The sequence below is a fragment of the Macrotis lagotis genome, chromosome 1, assembly GCF_037893015.1.
Source record: "Macrotis lagotis isolate mMagLag1 chromosome 1, bilby.v1.9.chrom.fasta, whole genome shotgun sequence".
In the NCBI taxonomy this organism is placed as follows: Eukaryota; Metazoa; Chordata; class Mammalia; order Peramelemorphia; family Peramelidae; genus Macrotis; species Macrotis lagotis.
The window spans coordinates 914,285,861-914,306,318 of NC_133658.1; the positions used below are offsets into that span (position 1 = coordinate 914,285,861).

Below are 20,458 nucleotides of genomic sequence, written 5' to 3' on the forward strand. Positions count from 1 at the left end.
CCCTATCAATGTAATGATATACTAGGATTCTAGAGGAATAAGGATGGAACATGCTATCTACCTCCTAACAGAGAGGTGAAGGATGCATGGCCAATGTGGAAATTTGTTTTTATTTTTTATAACAGGGAATTTTGTTTTTAGTTCTCACTTGCTGGAATTGGAAAGGCAGGGGTAGATTAAAGGGAGAAGGGGGATTGAATTGAGAGTGAGAATTTTAAATGCCTAAACAATATAATTTAAAAAGACTCCACAAAAATAGCTTAGGAAAAGGGACAAAGGGAATCCCAAAGATCATTGTACACGAACTTGAAAACAGCAAACTTATTATGAAGTCTCTAGCAATTCTTGTGTTCTCATATGTATTTCCATCCCACCTCCCTCCATTTACAGCCCTATAAACCCACTGTGCCTCTGTATTATAGGCTAGACAAGCCAAAATTCCATTCTCTGGAGTTTCAATCGCTTCGTCTTTATTCAGTCATTTATACGAGCCCCATTCTAACATTGTAACTCAACCCTACCTTTCCACTATGCCCTCTGAAATGTTTGTTCTATTTTTAACAAGTTATTCTTATTAGGCCTATGTCTTGCCCATGAATATAAAATTTTATATGTGGTGTTGTTGTTCAATCATTTCAGTTGTATTCCATTCTTTGTGACCCCTTTTGGAGTTTTTTGACACTGAAGTGGAGATGAGGAAACTGAGGCAAACAAGGTTAAAAGATTTGCCCAAGGTCACAGAACTATTAAGTATCTGAAGTCAAGATTTGAACTCAGGATGATGAAACTCTAAATAAGTTACATTCCAAATAAACTTTTTTGTTTGTTTTTTTAATATAAATTTTATTTTGTACTTAAATACAAAATGAGAAAAGAAAAAAATTGTCATGTCCATAGCAGATCATAAGAGAGGATTCAATATAAAACAATAAATTTACATTTCAAGGAAACCTATAAAATATGTATTTTTTCAAATCTGTCCAGCTTTTCTTTGCTTTCTTGTAGTTTCCTCTTGTTCTCTGCTCTGAACTTTTTACTTTAATCACTCCCCAAAAAGGCTACAATTAAGATTTGTTTTTAAGGTTTTTGCAAGGCAATGGGGTTAAGTGGCTTGTCCAAGGCCACACAGCTAGGTCATTATTAAGTGTCTGAGGGCACATTTGAACTCAGGTCCTCCTGACTCCAAGGCTGGTGCTCTATCCACTGCACCACCTAACCACCCCTACAATTGTTTTGAGATATATATACACACATATATACATGTATGTGTGTGTGTACGTATAAATTCTATAGTCCCACACACACACACATATAAAAGACCATACCCTGCTTATTTTCTCCTATCATTTGTTTCTCTTTAGATGGATAGCATCTTTTTTCTTTGCTTTTTTTTAATATATCTTGTTTTTCAATTATACACAATAGTAGCTTCTACCTATCATTTTTTGTAACGTTCTGAATTTTACAATTTTCCCCCAGTCTGACAATCTTTACATTGTTTCCATGCTATACATTAACCAAAACTGAATGTGTTGAGAGAAAAATCATATCCTTGAGGAAAAAATAAAACATAATTATGTAGAACATAAGACAACGGCTGGGTGCTACGGGCGCTCTGAGAGGCTGGTCCTCCCTTGGTGCCAGTCACTGGCTGGGGTCCCCAGCCAAGCTTTTCCCGCCCACTCCTCGGACTGCTGAGCAAGAACAGCCCCCCCCCCCGAGCATGCGCAAAGCAGCAGGGACACAGACCCCTGGCTACTTTGGGGCGCGGGGGGCCCATCCGGTCTCCGTTGCTGATCGGGTTGAGGCGGACTTTCTTCCTTCTGCTCCGTGCCCGGGGCCCGGCCCCGCTGGTCATGGAGGCCCCGAGCGGCCCCGCGGCCTCCGCTGCTCCCCGCGCCCCGGGCTCCTGCACAGCTCGGCGCCGCGGCCGTCGCGCCTCTCTTCCGGCCCGGGCTGCCCGCGGCTCCTCCCGGCCGGGCCGGGCCTCGGGGTTCGGGGCCCTGCGGGCGGGCGCCGAGAAGAAGGGAGAAGGCCTCGCGGTGGAAGATGGCGGCGCGCGGAGGAGCCCGGGAGCCCGGGAGCCCGCCCTCGAGCAGAGCCGCGCAGGCGCCGCTCGGCCTCCGCCTCCTCCCGGGCACCGCGGGGGCCCCGGGGGGGGGCTCTGGCCCGGCCCACCGCCCGCCCCGCCCCGCGCCCCGCCCCGCGCCCCGCCCCGCCCCGCCCGCACGGCCCGCCGGGAGCTGTAGTTCGGGCCCGCCCCGCGGTGCGCAGGCGCACAGGCCGGGGGCGGCGTTCCGCCATCGGTGGCCGGCCGGCTCCGAGGCTCATTGTGGCCGTCCCGGCGAGCGGCGTTCGGACGGGCGCGGCGGTGGCACCCGGGGCCGGTGAGTGGGGGCGGGGGGCCCGGCCCGGCCGCCTGCTGGCCGCCGCCCTCCTCCGCTGCCGGCCCCGGCCGGTCCGGGGCGGCTCCGCCGGCGCTTTGTCCTCGACCCGCGGGGCGGGGGCTGGGCGAGCCGAGTGCGCCTGCGCGGGGGGCGCGCCCCGGGCGCTTGTAGCAAGGGGGGTCTGCCGAGAGGAGGCTGGGCGTGGGGGTCGGGGGGCCCGGGGGGGGCTGGGGGCGGGGGCCGGGCTCCCCGGGGCCGCAGCTAGCGGAGAAGAGCCTGGGGCCTGGGGGTGGCAGCTGAGGGGGGGAGGAGAGCCTGTGATGAGGGGGGCACAAGGGGGCCCCGGAGCCCCCATCCCCGCTCCTGCAGGACCCCGGGAGCCCTCTTCATGGACTCCTCTTTGGCCCCTCCTGAGCTCCCTGCTTTCCCCCCAGTCCCCCAGCTGTCCTGAATGCGCCCCTTGGCTGCTCTGGTGCCAAGGGCACCTGGTGCCACCCCACCCCACCCCCAGGCAGTCTTGGACACCAAGACCTTTCAAAGCCGGCCTCAGACACTTCATAATCACCGTGCAGAACCTAAGAAAAACACAGACATGATTGTTCCATGGTGTGGCTGCGCTTCCTACCAAGCCCGGTGCAAGCTCTTGCTCCAATAGAGATTTTTGTTTTTGCAAGGGGGTTAAGTGGCTGGCCCAAGGCCACACGGCTAGGTCATTATTAAGTGTCTGAGACCGGATTGGAACCCAGGTCCTCCTGACTCCAGGGCCGGTGCTCTGTCCACGGCGCCACCTAGCCACCCCCTTCCAATAGAGATTTGCATGGATTTCCCCCAGAATAATATGGAGGTTCCCAAGTTCTTGATAACAGCCTTCAGATCTCCAGATCAGAAGCCTTTCCTTCGAAGAGGACTTCTTCATCAGTGTGCAGCCTACTGGCATCCAAGCAAAATTGTATGGGCAGATGACGACGGAGAGGCCTAGCGTAAACGTCACAAATGACTTGGCCTCAAAGGGGGCTTGTGGGCAAGTTTTCCGACCTCTCGGTGGCCTAGGCTGCTCTCTTAGGTAATGATAAGCGAGTTCCCCTTCTATATTAACGGATGCAGTGTCCTTACAGAATTCTACCACACTGATGAAATCTCACTGGTCTGAAGAACCAAAAAGCATTTTTTTAATTAAATGTATACAGGGGTGGCTAGTTGGCACAGTGGACAGAGCAACAGCCCTGGAGTCAGGAGGACCTGAGTTCAAATCCGGTCTCAGACACTTAATAATGACCTAGCCGTGTGGCCTTGGGCAAGTCACTTAACCCCATTGCCTTGCAAGAAATAAAAAATAAATAAATATATACATTCTTGGATATATTTGCATACAATTTTATATACATGCAAAAAATGTATACGCAAATGTACAAAAGGACAGAAGATAATTTTTTGTTTATCATTACCTTTCCACTTTGGTTCTTCATTGTGGCATGACCCAAAAGTTCTCAAAGATCATGTCCCTGGAACCTTGTTAGATTAGGCCCAGCATGGACTTGCAACGCTCTTTGTCAGTTATCCAAGGGGTTTGATAGCAAATGCTGAGATTCAGGATGGGGTTCCTGCTGATTTATTAAACTCCTACCCAGCTTAGACATTGAACAAGGACACAAGGGAGTTAGACATTGCTGGAGGAGCTAGAACTCTAGTAAGGGAAACAGTATACACCTGGATGTAAGATTGTTTTAAGGAGAAGAAGGTACCAGCAGCCAGGGAACTAAAGAAAGGGTGTGTGTGCATTTACATATGTGCTTGTTCATGTGTGTATGTATGTTTATGTCTGTTAGAAGCACACATTTGTGATTCTGTGTGTATGATATATACATGTCTGTGTGTATAAGATATAATTCATAGAAATATGTTTTGTGCACATAACCTTTCTTGTTATACATACATAATTAATGTTATAGAAATTAATGCTTCTAGTTTAAAATTAAAAGATAAAATTATAACTCAATTTCTATACACAACAAATTTTTAGTAAATCAAATCCATGAGAGTTGATGAGATAGTCTAGAAAGAGTGGAGGGCCTAGGATAGAATCTCATAAGCTCCCACAAGGTCCTCAGGATGGAGGTTCAGCCAAGCAGCCTTAAAAAAGAGTATTCAGATGAGCAAGGAGAACCAAGAGAGCAGTGTCACAAAACCTGAGAGAGGAGAAGGGGATCCACAGCAATAATTGTGGTAAAGGCATCAAGAAGCTTGGGGACCAAGAAAAGCCCATGGACTTTGCGGTAAGGTTGTTGATAATTTTGGAGAGGGCTGTTGAAGGAGGAGGTTGGGAGGCAGATTGCTAAGGGCTAGAGGAGAGCCTGAGAAGAGGACATGAAGGCCAAGGACAAACCTCCCCCAGGCCCTCTCCTCCTTAATTCTAGAGCCTGTCCTCGCTTGGAGAACCTCCCCTGGCTGCCTGTGACTTGACTGGACTCTCTGATTCTGGTGGGCTTTGCCCCTGGACACTGGGAGCAGGGCCTGCCTTTCCCTTTCTCCCAATCCCCAGGACTTAACTCAGTTTGGCACCTGGCAGGTATTTGTGTTTATTGACTGACTGAGGAGGAGCAACCTTGACAAGAGGACCAGGGAGATATAGGCGTGTTGGCCTTGGCAAGGACAAGGGTGATGGAGGGAAGAAGAGAAAGCTCCAGTTTACTGGCCTTCATTTTTTAAAAAAAGATATTTATTTCAAGTTTTGCCATCCCCCCCCCCTTCTTGCTTCCCATCCCCCACAGAAGGCATTCTGTTAGTCTTTACATTATTTCCATGATATACATTGATCTCAGTTGAATGTGATGAGAGAGAAATCATATCCTTAAGGAAGAAAAATAAAGTATAAGAGATAGCAACATTACATAATGAGATAATGCATTTTTTTTTTAAATTGAAGGTAATAGTTCTTGGTCTTTGTTCAAACTCCATGGTTCTTTCTCTGGATACAGATGGTATTCTCCATTGAAGATAGCCCCAAATTGTCTCTGATTGTTGCACTGATGGAATGAGTGAGTCCATCAAGATTGATCATCACCCCCATGTAGCTGTTAGGGTGTACAATATTCTGGTTCTGCTCATCTCCCTCAGCATCAGTTCATGCAAATCACTCCAGGCTTCCCTGAAATCCTGTCCCTCCTGGGGTTTTTTTGTTTGTTTGTTTTGGTTTTTTTTAGGTTTTTGCAAGGCAAACGGGGTTAAGTGGCTTGCCCAAGGCCACACAGCTAGGTAATTATTAAGTGTCTGCCCAGATTTGAACCCAGGTACTCCTTGACTCCAGGGCTTGTGTTTTATCCACTGCGCCACCTAGCCGCCCCCCTCCTGGTTTCTAATAGAACGATAGTGTTCCATGACATACATATACCACAGTTTGGTAAGCCATTCCTCAATTGAAGGACATTTACTTGATTTCCAATTCTTTGCCACCACAAACAGGGCTGCTATGAATATTTTTGTACAAGTGATGTTTTTACCCTTTTTCATCATCTCTTCAGGGTATAGACCCAGTAGTGGTATTGCTGGATTAAAGGATATGCACATTTCTGTTGCCCTTTGGGCGTACTTCCAAATTATAGAGTACTTTTTCATATAACTATAGAGAACTTTAATTTCTTATCTGAAAACTGCCTGTTCATACCCTTTGCCCATTTTATCAATTGGGGAATTACTTGTATTCTTATACATTTGACTCAGTTCTCTGTATTTTAGAAATGAATCAAAAGGCCTTGAATTAAGTGGGACCCCAGGAAAGACTTTTTGTAGAAGGTGGGATTTTTAGTTAGGAGACTTGAAGAAAGCCAGAAAATAGAGATCAGGAGAATGAACAGTCCAGGTAAGGGAGATTGCCAATAGAAACTCTCAGAGTGGGAGGATGGAATATCTGTTAGAGGAAGAGCAAAGATCAGGGGCAGCTAAGTGGATAGGAGCACCGGCCCTGGAGTCAGGAGGACCTGAGTTCGAATACAGCCTCAGACACTTAATAAATAACTACTTAGCTGTGTGACCTTGGGTGAGTCACTTAACCTCATTACCTTGTTTGTGCAAAAAAAAAAGAGCAAAGATCTTCCTCATTGAATTGAATTTGTGGAGAGGAGTCAAGGGTAAATAGCCTGGAAAGGTAAAAAGGGTCAAGGAGAAGACCTACTTCCTAACCTGGGATGGTAGCTGGTTGAGCAGGGAAAGAAAAGTATGCAAAAGCTCTGGGAGTGGAAAAACACAAGATTTGGCAACTGATTAACTATATCTAAAGGCTGTGAACAGAGCTAAGAAAGCTGAGGAGAAGAGTTGGTTTGAGGAGAAAGAGAAACTTGTATTATGGATCTTCTGAGTTGGACTCTTATTTGGGACTTTCAATGAAAATTCCACCAGATCATTTGCAGTGTTTGTTTTAGGAGGAGCCTGGGCCTGAGTTGTCAATGAGATGATCATTAAACTGATTCAGGAGCTGATAGAGATTTTCTAAAGCAAGAGATTTGTCATCTGCGTGGATAGGATGGTAAAATCATGTATTTTGAAATATCTGGAGATAAACACCCCATAAACAGTCATACAGACTTTATTTTAGACCTGTTTCTGACTCTCTAAGTGAGTTCTACCAAACCCTGCATGAGATTTTAAGCACTTTTATTTAAGGCAGTAGGGTTTTGTGACTTTCCAAGGTCACACAGCTAGGTAATTATTAAGTGTTTGAGTCTGGATTTGAACTCAGGTCCTCCTGACTCCAGAGTTGGTGCTCTATCTACTGTTCCACCTAGCTGCCCTGATTTTAAGCACTTCTGTTGGATCTGCACATAAGAGGTTTGCTTTAGGTCTTTGTCGAAGGATTGTTGAATTAATGACACTCAGCATGCCTCCATTTGTCTTTTTTAGGGTCTGTGACACCTCTACGGGCCTTGCGTTGGAGTGTGGCCCCAGCAGCCCTTGGGGAGAGTCTGCAAGCGCTCTTGGCTGGGAAGATGTGGTGAGGTCCGGGCAGAGACAGTGGGGAAGACAGGATTCTCTTATAGGAGAAGGCTGTACCTTCTCTGGGACTTGATCAGAACATTTGAGCAGAGACTAATGTGAACAAGCAAATCCTGGAGCTTCTGTGGGTTCTGACCCTACAGCCTGGGGATACAGGGCTTGGCTGAAATCGGGTCATCAAGAAAGGGGTGACCATGGAGAACAGGGCTCTCAGGATTGGAGAGAGAGGTGAGAATGGCACGGGGGGTCGGGGGGAAGCCCACCAGTGGGGCCACTGGAGGCCATAACAGGAACATATTCCTCTTCCCACCTGACCCCAACATACATATAATCTGAGGGTCAGTTACACCAACACTTTCTGGGTTCTGTTCCCCATCCCTCCCCTGCCCCAGGATATGGCTTTATCTCTGCCTACATCCTTTTGCCTCAGTCTGGTTGTCCAGGATCAACATTTTTAAAAGAATCTTCTACTAAAGTAGTAAGAGAGAGTCAAAGGAAATCCAGTGACACACCCCTCCTGCTCCCAGGTGGGCTTCTCCCTTCCAACTTAGCCATTTGGCCAAACCCCTGGGTTTCCACTCGCATGTTTGACCACTCGTGCCTCCTTCCACCTCATGACTGAGAGGACCAAGGAAGCCTTTAGACAGAAATGAAGTTTAGAGCAGCATCTTCCACCATCCTTCTTCCTTATACCAAGCCAGCTCAAGGTGGATCTGCAAGCAGAATCCAGAACAGCAAGGCCAGGAACCCTCTGCAGCTGTGGCTAGGGGAGAAGGCATTACAAAAGGAAGACTAGTTAAGCCATTTAACTTTTTAAAACTTTAAAGATGAACAAAATCAAGGTCTTTGATCAAGGGTCTGAAGTCTATGATATATAAGAAATTAATTATCACTGACATGAATGTGGACTTACAGAACATTTTATGTATTTGATCTCATTTGATCTTCACAGTGACCTTGTGAAGGAGGTGCTGTTTTTTTATCATCTCTGTTTTACAGTTGAGGAAACTGAGGCAGAGACCTTTTTTCAATGACTTACCCAAAGTTACACATCTAGTATGTATCTGGGGCAGGATTTGAATTCAAGTCTTCTTGGGTCCATTTCCAGCTCTCTCTATATTCTACCTCTGAGGTGGCTTGAAGCTAAGGATGCATGGAGAGCAGAGGGACTCAGTTCCCCCAGGCACAGTCTAGAGGTTACCTGCCTCTGTTGTAGAGAGGGCCTGGCGGCAAACCGCTTCCCCCTCAGTACATCAGGCAAAAAGAGGCATGTGTGGGGTTTTGACATGGATTGAAGGAAGGCATCTCCATGCTGGAAACCAGTTCCCCCCACAGATGCAGTTCCTGGGCTGGACTCCCCAGGAGACTTTAAGGAGTCAGACTGCCAGCCTCCCCAGAAGGCCTTCCCAAGCTATTTTTGGGTTGAATGGCCCATCCCTGTGGGTGGGGGTGTTGGAGTGGGCTCTGCTTCACACCTCAGACTGGTTCACCTTCTGACTGCTTCACCTTGGACAGGCCTGGACTTGGGCCTGGTGGGAACCACCTCACACAAGTTCCCCTTTTGGCTTTTCTAGGGCAAGTGGCAGGTTGCTCTGCCTCCCCCCAGAGTCCTGAGTCCTGGGGATTGTGGAGGAGGGCTTACTGTCCAATGCTTCCATTTGTATAATCTCATTTGGACCTCAAAGCTCCCTGGGACAGATCAGTTGGTCTTTGCCAACTGCCTTCTGGTCAGTAGCAGAGCCGGGTGAGGATCCAGATCTGTGGGGGCCTGGTTTCTGGGCCCTTGTCCACACACCACACCGCCCATCTGATAGTAGAATGATAACTCAGAGGGCCAGGACTATGGACAGCACCCCGCCTTGCCCCATGTCCCAATTCCTCTTCTGGAGTGACCCCCCCCCCCAGTCTCTGTTGGCAGGGACTGTTTTCTAGAGATTTCCCCCACAACACGGTCTTCATCACTCCTTTTTCTCCTGTAGCCCCATCTTTTCACAATCCCAGCCTTCCCAGAGAAAGGGCAAAGGAGGAAGAGGAGAAGGAGGAGAAAGGTGGGCCGGCCAACTTCCAGGTGAGTTGTTTGTGGCCACATCTTCCCCTTGTCTTTTGTTTCTGCTGTCCAAGTCCTCTTTTGGGGCCAAGGCCCAGGAGTGGCTTTCTTTCCAAGACCCTGCTCTCTTCAACAGATAATGTCATTGCCTTAGAGTCCCTAGATGCTTAGGAATCATCTCTTCCAACTCCCTCATTGGGCCCAAAGGGAATGCAGTGTGAGGGACAGACCTAGGGCTGGCAGACAGGGTCTCAGACCCAGGTTGCTTGGACTTTTGTAGCAATTCCTCTCGTCCCTGTTATTTACTTAGTCAAGGAGGGCAAACTCATAAATGGACTAGAAAAAGCTCATTCTATGATAGTTTTATTTTTTTGTCAAAGATTTCCCACTTCCATTTTAATCTGACTCAGACCATCCTGAGGGGTGGGGGCGGTTTGAAACTCTGGTGGAGCATAGAGTGCTAACCTAGGAAGCAGGAAGATCTGAGTTCAGATTCTGCCTTAAACTTCCTGGCTGTGTGACCCTGGGCCAGTCACTTCACCTCTGTCTTCCTTTGTTCTCTCACCTATAAAATGGGGATAATGACAGCACCCGACCTTCTAGGGTAGATATGAGGATCGAATGAGATAATATTTGTCAAGTGCTTAGCAAACCCTAAAACCTTCTGTTGATGTTCAACACTATTATCATTATTCAGACCTCTGGGTGCTGAGGTCTCAGTTCAGGCCTGTGTGGCCACTGAGCCTAGGCCTGGGGAGGATGGATGGCAGACAAGACCACCCAGGGAGAGAGGAGGTCTATGTGGGGCTGGCCCGGAGGGGCACAGAGAAGCCCCTCAGCAGGTTCTGAGGGGCCTTCATGCCGTCTGGACGCGCCTGGACCTCCCACATGCACAGCCTCCACTCCCTTTCACCATGTTCCTGGACAGATGCTTCCCCTTTCACCCAGCATCTCTGGAGGGCCCTTGAGGACAGGGGGCAGGGACGTGCTTCCTCCTAGCAGTTCATGACCCAGTGACAAGAGGTGCGGAAGGAGGGGAGAGGCTCCTGGCCTCAGACCTTGCTGGCTATGTGACCCTGGCAAGTCCCAGCATCCTGTTTGCCCTATGTCTTCATCTGGCGCTGGAGGATGAGTATAGAAGGAGGAATACTCTTGGGACCAAGAAGGACATCACTGTGTTAGAGAACAGGGTACATACAGGGTGTCCAACTGGGGCTGATCATCCAGATAAGAGATTGGGATGCTTTGCCACAGGTCAGGCACAAATGGTCCATGGGAACACTTGGGATCTTTGAGCTGCTTCAGTTCTGCCCAACTCCTCTCTTATGAGGGTATCCTGCCAGGGGTCCAGGCCAGGGTCTCCCAGGCTACACAGTCTGTTGTTCAGGGTTGTGCAGAGAGACCTTGAAAGTGTTCTTGTGTGACTTCTGACCCTAGCACTTGTCTTGTGTGAGTTCTCCATAAAACAGTCTTTTGTATGTTTGGCATTTGAACAGCACAGCCAGCCCTTAGAGTGGCATTTGCATTGACTCCCACACCAGTCATCTGGGATGGGCCTAGGCTGGGAGCTCCAGAGATGAGCAGACTGACTTCCCCAGGAGTTGCAGAGGTATCAGGCTCGGAAGAAGTAGGCATGAGCTCTTGGGTTTGAATCTGAACTCCCAGAGATCCTGTCAGGAGAGGTGATAAGGGGGCAGCTGTAAAATGGCAGTGCCTTTCTTAAAGTTGTGTGAGGACCGGGTGAGATCCTCTTGGTAAACAGAGAGCTCAGATTAGCTGGGCCCCTTCCTCCTTTCCAAGTCCTGCCCTTTGCTCCCTTCCACACATCCCATGTCTGATCTCCAGACTGGAGCCCCCAGCACCCCGTCTCCCATCTTCATGCTTTTGTCCTGGTTATCCCCAATACTTCCATTTGGTGGTCTTCCTGGCTGCCTTCTGGATTTGCTGAAATCCCACCCTGCGGCGGTCCCCTCACTGCTTTTCTCTCAACTCCTCAACTTGTCTCTCTGTATCTGATCTTCTCTTTACCTAATTACTTTCTCTCCCCCATTAGAATGTGAGAAAGGCTGTGAGAAAAGCCATGTTTGGGCTTTTTATTTGTATCCTCAGTGTTCAATGCAGTGTCTGGCACGTAAAGCCCTGAATAAATGTTCTCTGATTACCTAACCGTTAACCTTCAAGCCCAGTACAACTGATAGTGGTTAATGATGATGATGATGATGACGATGATGATGTTATTACTTGCTTTACTAATATCTTCCCTCTTATTTCTAAACTGATCTAATTATGGTTCCCTAGACCTAGGGTCATTCCTCATGATTGTGCCTAAGCCAGGTAGCTCAGAATTATTTCCTTTATAGGTACTTCTAATTATCTAGTATCTTGGGTACATTTTTTCTGAATATCTAGGTTCTCTTTTCCCTTTTAAAATACTCTACTCCCACCAAAAATTCTAGACATGAAGGGGTGGGGGGAGGCAGAGAAATTTTTGTACACTGAAAAAAAAAAATTAAAAATAATTACATATTTAGGAATTCCGCTACTGATACAATTTATATTTTATGGAATTATACAACTACAAAACCCTTTTTCCAGAAATAAAAGAAAGACCTTCATACTGAGATAGTATTGATTGCTCATGGTTGAGCTGTGTCAATATAATACAATTGATGATATTGTCTCACCCCCAAAGGCTCCAGTTCTACAAGTCTATTAGGAAGAAAGGACATAAAAAGGAAATGAATGAAGTGGGTATTGGAAACAGGCTGTAACATTACATGATGCATAGGTTGAAACTGTGTGGGCATAGTTCCAGATTGCTTTCCAGTTACTTAATTTTTCTTGCAAAATTCAAATTGCTTTAGGGAGGGGTTGGGTCAGTTTTCAGATTATTTGTCCAACCTCTCTCTCCTGACCTCCAATCTGGCCTCTACAACTAGATGTCTGGTAGACATGTCCCAAACTGAACCTCCTATTCTTACCACCAATCCCTCCCCTAGTCCTAATTTTCCTGTTATTTTTAAGGGCATCACTATTGTCTCAACCCAGATGTTATCCCTGACTCCTCATTTTCAACCCCCCGCCCCAGTATCTAAACTCTCACCTTGTCACAGTCTCTCATAGCTCCCCCTTTCTCCTCTCACATTGCTGCTTCCCAGAGCTGGCCCTCACCTCCTGAAGTCCAGACTGCTGCACCAGGACTCTCCAAGCTTCCTCATGTGCCAGTCTGATCAGCTCCACTGGCTCCCTGTTATCTCTAGAACTTCATGTACAGGCCTCTCTTTGGCTTTCCCAAGCCATTCTCATCCACCTGTCTCTCCAGTCTCCTTCCACCACCACTACCACCACCACTACCACCTCCTCCCCCCCCCCGATGTTTTTCCTGAGGAGACTCACCCAAGATACTCCACCTCCCAACTTCCAGACTTTGCGTTTGCTGTCCCTTATACCCAAAATTCGACTCCTCTTTGCTTATAAAGGAAACATTATATTGAAATATAATTATAAGAAAGTTTTTAAAATTCACAAACCCCAGGTCCCTGAGGATCCCTGATTTGGATTCTGCCCAAGTTACTAACCATGAGCCCAGCTAATATAGAACTACACACAAAAGAAAATGGAGAAAGAGGAAGGTATCTCATATGCATAAAAAAAAAAAATATATATATATATATAGTAGTTCTTTTTATGGAAGCTGAAAATTAGAAACCAAGAGGACGTGGTAGAGACTGTTAACCATCTGAATATGACTATGTGAGGAAAAATGAGGAAATAGTTTCCTAGAAAAGAAGACTTTGATGAACTAATGATAACAGTTTCGAACTCTTAAGAAGCTATTGATCCAAACAAAAGAAGCTGTTTCGTAGAGGTAGGGCCAATCTGACCCATTCTGGAGCTATCTATGAGGGTATGATTTTTTAAGGTCTTTCGGGGGTTTTTTTGGGGGGGGGGGTTCTTAAATTTGGAAAGAGGAAGGGATGGGACAGATTATTTACACAAAGATTGTCTCCTCTGCTCCTCACAACCCAGGGATGGAGACAAATAGAGGCAAAGTGACTGGTCTAGTAGCCCAGGTCCAGTGCTCTATCCACTCTACCACTTAGCTGTTTTTTAGTAAAAGAAATAAAATGATCTATTATAGTCACCCTTATTTCCATTTCTTTTCTAAGATTTGGTAATCTCCCTTAATGCAGTCTGTCTTCCATCTGGAAAATTCATCTAAGTCCTCGTGGATCCACATAAGTGGGTGAGGAGGAAGAAAATAGGCCTCTCTGTTCTCAACTGCCTCGGCCCTCTCGGCCACCACCGGCAGCCTCTTCTCTGATCCCTCTATTGTTATCTGTTCTAATAAAACCAAATGCTAGCTTCCATGCTGGAGAGCCAGCCAAACTGTCCTTCCTGTGAACCTCACATATGTTTCCCTATCCCTTTCCTTCTCTTGCCCCTTGCCTTTCTACCTTTAATAATAATGACTGCCCTCTAAAGCATGGATATCAACGCTTCCATGAAACCTTCTTTCATTCCCTCTTCCCCACTGCCAGAGCACTTATTTTGCATGTTACTGGTCTTATATGTAATGTAATTATTTAATATGCCATTATTTCTGAATGTACCATTCCCTTTTACTTGATTATCAGCTACATGAGGGAATCAAGTTTGGACTTGATCTTTTCAGGATCTGTTAGTGCCTTCCATGTAGGAAATGCCTATTGATAAATATTTAAAGGAGCCATTAGAGCAGGGGCTAGGAATTTTGCCCTGTCAATAACTGGATAAAGGAAATAGTATTTTGGAAGAGGGAGCATGCTCGCATCTGGAGCTGGAGGTGGGAACTTCAGGGACTTTGGTGCTTGTTCCCCGAATTCTGTCCTAAATTTGACCAACATGATGTGTCTAGTTAAAGGTTAGGATTAGAAATTTAAATGTGTGTTACTTATTTAAGATGTATTTTGACTGTATTGATACATAGTTTAGCCATAAAATAAGGGTGAGGCCTCACTTGAGAATTAAAAGTGTTTGCCACAGGCTACAGAATAGTTCAGAGTGAGGCCTGTAGCCTTATTCTCATCCTTGACAAGTCCAGGATCTGGTAATTGTTTTCTCTCTGTGTCCTATCAACTCCCTGCCCTATACCCATTGTACCTGTGAGAGGTGATCCTGGACTGAGCAGGATCTTTTGTTTCAGGAACCATTGACATTCAGGGATGTGGCTGTAGAATTCACCCAGGAAGAATGGGGCCAACTGAACTCTTCCCAAAAGAATCTATTCAGGGATGTGATGCTGGAGAACTACAAGAACTTTGTCTACCTTGGTAAGGACGGACAGCTTTCTTCATGCCTCAGAACTTATTCATTGGAGCATCTTTGCATCTTCATTTGCTAAAGTCTGAAGAGCTTAAACAACATGTTGGCTTGGTATGTAGAAGACATAATGGAAAAAGATTCCTAAATTAAGGTCTGAGAGAGTGTGTTTCTGTTGGAAGGCAAAAGGTCTTTGTTGTATAGAATTATCAATGAGCAGCTTCATTGTACTGACCCAAAGATTAGATCATGCTTGCTCTCTGTTCCCTTAGGTCAGAGATTGCCTCTGAAGTACGATGTAAGTACATGAACAATTTTCCTTTGGCAAATATCAAATCACAGACAAACCAATTTTCTTTCTGCTTTCACAAGGCAGCTCTGGGAATTATTTGCCAAACTTCCTGAGAATAGAACATTCTTCATAAGTCCATTGTACCACTGACAGGGACTTCCTAGCATATCTCTTTTCCCAGAAGAGAAAGTGAGGTTAGGATTGAATTCTTGGATCATTGTTTGACCTCATCCCTTTCTTTTTCATTCCCCTTTGAGCAGGGCTTCCAGTTTCCATGCCAGCGGTAATCCTACTGTTGGAACGTGGAGAAGTGCCGTGGATGTCAGAAGGAGGCATTCTTTCAGGTGAGTGAGTAAAGCCAGAGAGACCATAGCCTTCATAATCTAAAATGTTGTTTGCTTAGAAGGGAGCATCTTTGAAATATTGGACTATCATCTTTCCAGGGTTATTCAGAAAACCTGATACTATCCTGCTAGCTCTCCCTTGAAGGACGATGCCCTTCTCCCTTTGACTCTTGCCCATTCTCCTATAAACTGGATCCCATCAAACCCCTTTGTTCTACTCATACCTTAATACAATCCCTTATTACCTCTTGCCCTCCTAATTGATCTCCCTGCCTTGAGACCCCCATGCCCATCCATCCTCCCCAGAGCTGCCAAAGTGATTTTTCTTATGTTTACATCAGTAATGCCTTATAAACATCATAACTTAAATGTTCTTATCACTATTTTATGGATAAGGAGTCTGAGACTCAGACTTTGACTCTAATCGTCACGTCTTAGTGTCAACCTTGTTTTAAACTATGGTTTTCTGACTCTTTGGTCTACACTTTCATAAACAGTCATGTTTCCTTCCTCCCCTTGATCCAAATCCAAGGATCTTTTCTTAAATCTTAATTTCCTTCAACCTTTCCTAGCCTTTGTCCATTTTTAACCAGCACTTCAAATCTTTTGTTCTCCAAGTTCTCTTCAAACCTTTCAACCATTCTTTATAAAATTCACTATGTTGTTCCCATATCTTTCAGCATGTTGTTAGAATCTCTTTGAATTCATTGCTGTTTATTAATGTCTCTCCAAAATTGTTTTACCAAGTTCTGACATAGGTCTCTCAGTATAGCCTAGCATAGAATCAAGAAAAAAGAGGCTAGTACTTGTTATACTCTGGACACTATATATCTCTATTAATACAGACAAAAAACTTTATTAATTTGGGGCACCACATCATTTTTTAATGATATACATCTGTGTTAAAATAAAATTTCATGTCTTTCAAACATCAAAACTGAGGTCCCCAAGCTTGTACGAAAAAAATTAATATTTTGAACATAACTACAAAACTTGAAATTCATTCTTGTTAAATTGCACCTTATTTTTTCCCAATTCTGGCCTTTTGAGGTTTTAAATATTACATTAAAAACACAAAGTTTTGGCTGTCTCTCACATCTGTACATCAGTAAGAAATGAATAAGGGTATATACATCTTATATTTTTTATCAGAAGTGTGTTGATGACAGTTTTGAACAGGATAGGGCCAAAATATAGATCCCTGAAGCACAACATTAAAGACAAGCCAAGACTTTTCAAGTAAAGCTGTGCAACCTAAGACAAACCCACATAGATATTACATTACCCAACTTATATCAAGGGGAGAATAGAAGTTGATGGTGACATTTTTTGGGTTTTGTTTTGTTTTGTTTTTCAGATTCCATCAGTCAGGAATCTTTATGTAAAACCAGAAACCTAGCTCCAAAGAGAGGCATTTTCATGGGAATGTCACCTAAACAAAAAATGACAAAGGCTGGTGGTAACTGGAATTCTGATATGGGAAAAGTTTGGGAACATGATATAATGTTAGAGAATCAGAAAGATGAGGAGAAACAATCCAAACAAGTAACAATTGCTCTCAGAAAAACTCTAAATGAGGCAAGTGTCCTTGAATATGATACATTTGGGAGAGATTTTCAACTTGGGTCAATCCTTGTTCCACAACAGAGAGTTCATTCAGGAAGAAGTCTTCACAGTTATGATATCCTTGGAAAGAGCATTAAAGAATTTTCAGATCTAATTAAATGTAACAAAACCATCTTGGGGAAGAATCTTTCTAAACCTCTTGGTTACCACTCAGGGCTTATTCAGTATCAGATGATAAATTCAAAAGAGAAACCCTTTGCATACAGTGAATATGGGAAAGCTTTCAACCATAATGTAAACCTTAATAAAACAGTTCATCCTGGAGAGAAACGCTTTGAATGTAATGATTGTGGGAAAACCTTTAGCAACAATTCATGCCTTACTCTTCATCAGAGAATTCATACTGGAGAAAAACCCTTTGAATGTAATGAATGTGGAAAAGCATTTAGCCAGAAATCAAATCTTACCCTACATAAAAGAATTCATACTGGAGAGAAACCCTTTGAGTGTAATGAATGCGGGAAAACCTTTAGCCAGAAAGGACATCTTATTGAACATCAGAGGATTCATGCTGGAGAAAAACCTTATAAATGTAATGACTGTGGGAAAACCTTCAGCCAGAGAGGAAATCTTAATGAACATAAAAGAATTCATACTGGAGAAAAGCCTTTTGAATGTAATGAATGTGGGAAAGCTTTCAGCCAGAGAGGACATCTTACTGAACATCAAATAATGCATGATGGTGATAAACCCTATAAATGTAATGAATGTGGAAAAGAATTCAGCCATAGGACATCCTTTATTTATCATCAGAGAATTCATACAGGAGAAAAGCCCTATGAGTGTAGTGAATGTGGGAAAACTTTTAGCAAGAATTCAAATCTTACTCTCCATCAGAGAATTCATACTGGAGAAAAACCTTATAAGTGTCCTGAATGTGGAAAAGCCTTTAGCCAGAGAGGACATTTTAATGAACATCAGAGAATTCATGCTGGAAAGAAACCCTATATATGTAATGAATGTGGGAAGGCCTTTAGCAAAAACTCCAACCTTACACTCCATCAGAGAATTCATACTGGAGAGAAACCCTATGAATGTAGTGAGTGCGGGAAAGCCTTCAGCAAGAAGGGTCACCTTACTGAACATCAGAGAATTCATGCTGGAGAAAAACCCTACAAATGTAATGAATGTGGGAGAGCCTTCAGCCACAAAACAACCTTTATTAATCATCAGAGAGTTCATACTGGAGAGAAACCCTATGAATGTAACGAATGTGGGAAGGCTTTCAGCCAGAGAGGAAACCTTACTGAACATAAGAGGATTCACACTGGAGAGAAATGCTTTGAATGTGGTGAGTGTGGAAAAGCCTTCACTCACGGGTCTTCTTTTATTCATCACCAGAGACTTCATAGTGGAGAGAAACTACACAAAAGGAATGAATGTAGAATATCGTGGAAAGATGGCTGAACCTGGAGTCTGAAGGTGTGGATTCAGATTCCAGCTCTGCTGTTTTCAATCTGTGACATGGGGGCAAACACTCTGGGGCTTTCCTTCTTTCATTCATAAAAAAGAGGTTATTTTTTGTTTTTGTTTTTCAACCCTCACAAGTGGTATTGTAGAGAACCACTAAGATTCATTCCAGGCATTTATCTGTGATACTATGAATGTGGGAAAAAACTATCATGTAAAGGAAAAAGAAATCCTATGAATGCAATAAGTTAGGAAAGATTCAGCTTAAGTTTAACCTTTAAGAAACATTAGGTAATTTATACTAGGGATAAGCCCAATCAACGCAATGAAGATTATGTAGGTCATTCTTCCTCAGATACTTGAAGATTTTTAATAAAATCTGTTTAATAGCTGACATTCAGGGTTTTAAAGCTTGTAATGCACTTTACATTCATTATTTCATTGGAGCTTCAAAACCTATCTGGGAGGAAGCTATTACGGATATTCCTGTATTACAAATGAGGAAACTGAGACAGTAAATAATATTTGCCCATCTTTGCAAAGCAATAAAAGGGTGGAGGATTTGAATCCAGGTCTTCCTGACTCCAGGTATAACATTTTCCACTACCATTTGCTGCCTGTCTAGTAAACCCACTGAAATGCTTTCTAATTGTAAATAAAAGATTATAGAGAAATTACCCAAGGTGACTTTTCTTGCCTCAAGTTGGGTAATGGCTTAAAATGGAGACTGCCTGTCTGAATTCTGACTATTCATCTTAAAGAATCTTTTTTGGGAAAGCTTCTGGCAGTTCACATGAAGAATTACAAAAATAATCATCCCTTTGAGTCATCATTCTGTGGTTGAGAATATACCTTAAAATGTTATTCAAAATTGTCAGAGATTTCCATAGCAGGATTATTTTAATTTTTTTTAAATGGAAGTAACCTAAAGTTCCACGACAGGGAAATGGTTAAATAATATTCTTTTACATTAATGTGATGAAACATCATGATGTCACTAAACTTGAGAAGTATAAGCAAAATGAGAAATCTGAAAAGATCTTAATGAAGTAATTGAAACTGTAAAAAGCAGAACCAGAAGAATGGAGTACACTTAACTATGTCAAAAGAATTGTCAGCGAGAGTCCTGAGGAAGATTTAGAGAATGACTGGAAAGTTATGACATTATTTGCATTGAAATTCATTTATTTAAATGTAAATAGTTGCAAAGCAAGTTTAATTGGTTGTGATACTGTCTGATATTGTATGTTGTTTAAAAAATAAGACTGGGCTTATCTGTAAGTTTAGCATGATGTAGTGGGCAGTGTACTCAACTTGGAATCGGGAGACCTGGGTTTGAATCCCTGGGCTATATAACGTAGTACCTGTGTAATCCTGGACAGATCTTTACCTCTCAAGAGCCCAAGTGATTGTCCTTGCACTATTCTGTTATTAAATGGGTTCTGTTATAACTTGTCATCCTGTCCTGCTTGAGGGTTCGAATCGAGAAGATGCCGCAGAGATCGCATTGTCCCGCTCCTGGGGAGAGGAAGGGGGAGGAAATACCCAGGGTGGTATTTTTGGATTCTGTTTCTTATAAGGGAAAGAGAAGAGAAACAGAAAAGATCTGAGAGACTTGGGATCAGTGTCTTTGGAGATTATAAGGAACCAGTGGAGGGGAGGGGTGGTTTTACCGAAATCCTCAAAATGACTGGGAATTGTTCTGACCCTGTGGAAGCATGAAATTGGTGGATCTGAAGATGCTTTTTGCCCATTCTAGTCCAGTGACGTGGGCAAATACACAGTAAAAACTTAGAACCCATTAGTCCTCAACCTTTTCCCCTGAATCCCCCACCCCTACTTCTTTTAGATTCATATGCTTTTCACAAGTCTTTCTTCTGTTAGACAAGGACTTCCCTACTTAGAGCAAAACCTCATCTGAGGAACTGGGATTCTTCTAACTTCCCCTTGTTGGGACACTCTTGGCAAAGATACTGGAGTGGGTCACCATTTCCTTCGCCAATTCATTTTATACAGTGAGGAAACTGAGGTAAACAGGGTTAAGGACTTGCCAAGGATCATATAG

At 44.2% G+C, this 20,458-nt stretch overlaps 1 protein-coding gene across 3 annotated transcripts; it reads left to right on the forward strand.

The window, feature by feature from the left end:
• The first annotated feature begins 2,278 nt into the window (after positions 1–2,278).
• On the forward strand, positions 2,279–20,086 carry LOC141509816 (uncharacterized). Of its 3 annotated transcripts, XM_074219616.1 has the most exons (6): positions 2,279–2,387; positions 7,281–7,601; positions 9,353–9,441; positions 14,606–14,732; positions 15,274–15,357; positions 16,715–20,085. In XM_074219616.1, exons 2-6 carry the CDS (start codon positions 7,568–7,570, stop codon positions 18,388–18,390), a joined length of 2,010 nt encoding a protein of 669 aa, XP_074075717.1. In that variant the 5' UTR covers positions 2,279–2,387; positions 7,281–7,567; the 3' UTR covers positions 18,391–20,085. The 3 variants fall into 3 exon arrangements, with proteins under 3 accessions (XP_074075717.1, XP_074075718.1, XP_074075719.1); XM_074219617.1 differs by lacking the exon at positions 9,353–9,441 and having other exon boundaries at positions 16,715–20,086; XM_074219618.1 differs by lacking the exons at positions 2,279–2,387; positions 7,281–7,601; positions 9,353–9,441; positions 14,606–14,732 and adding an exon at positions 14,746–14,835.
• The last annotated feature ends 372 nt before the right edge of the window (positions 20,087–20,458 follow it).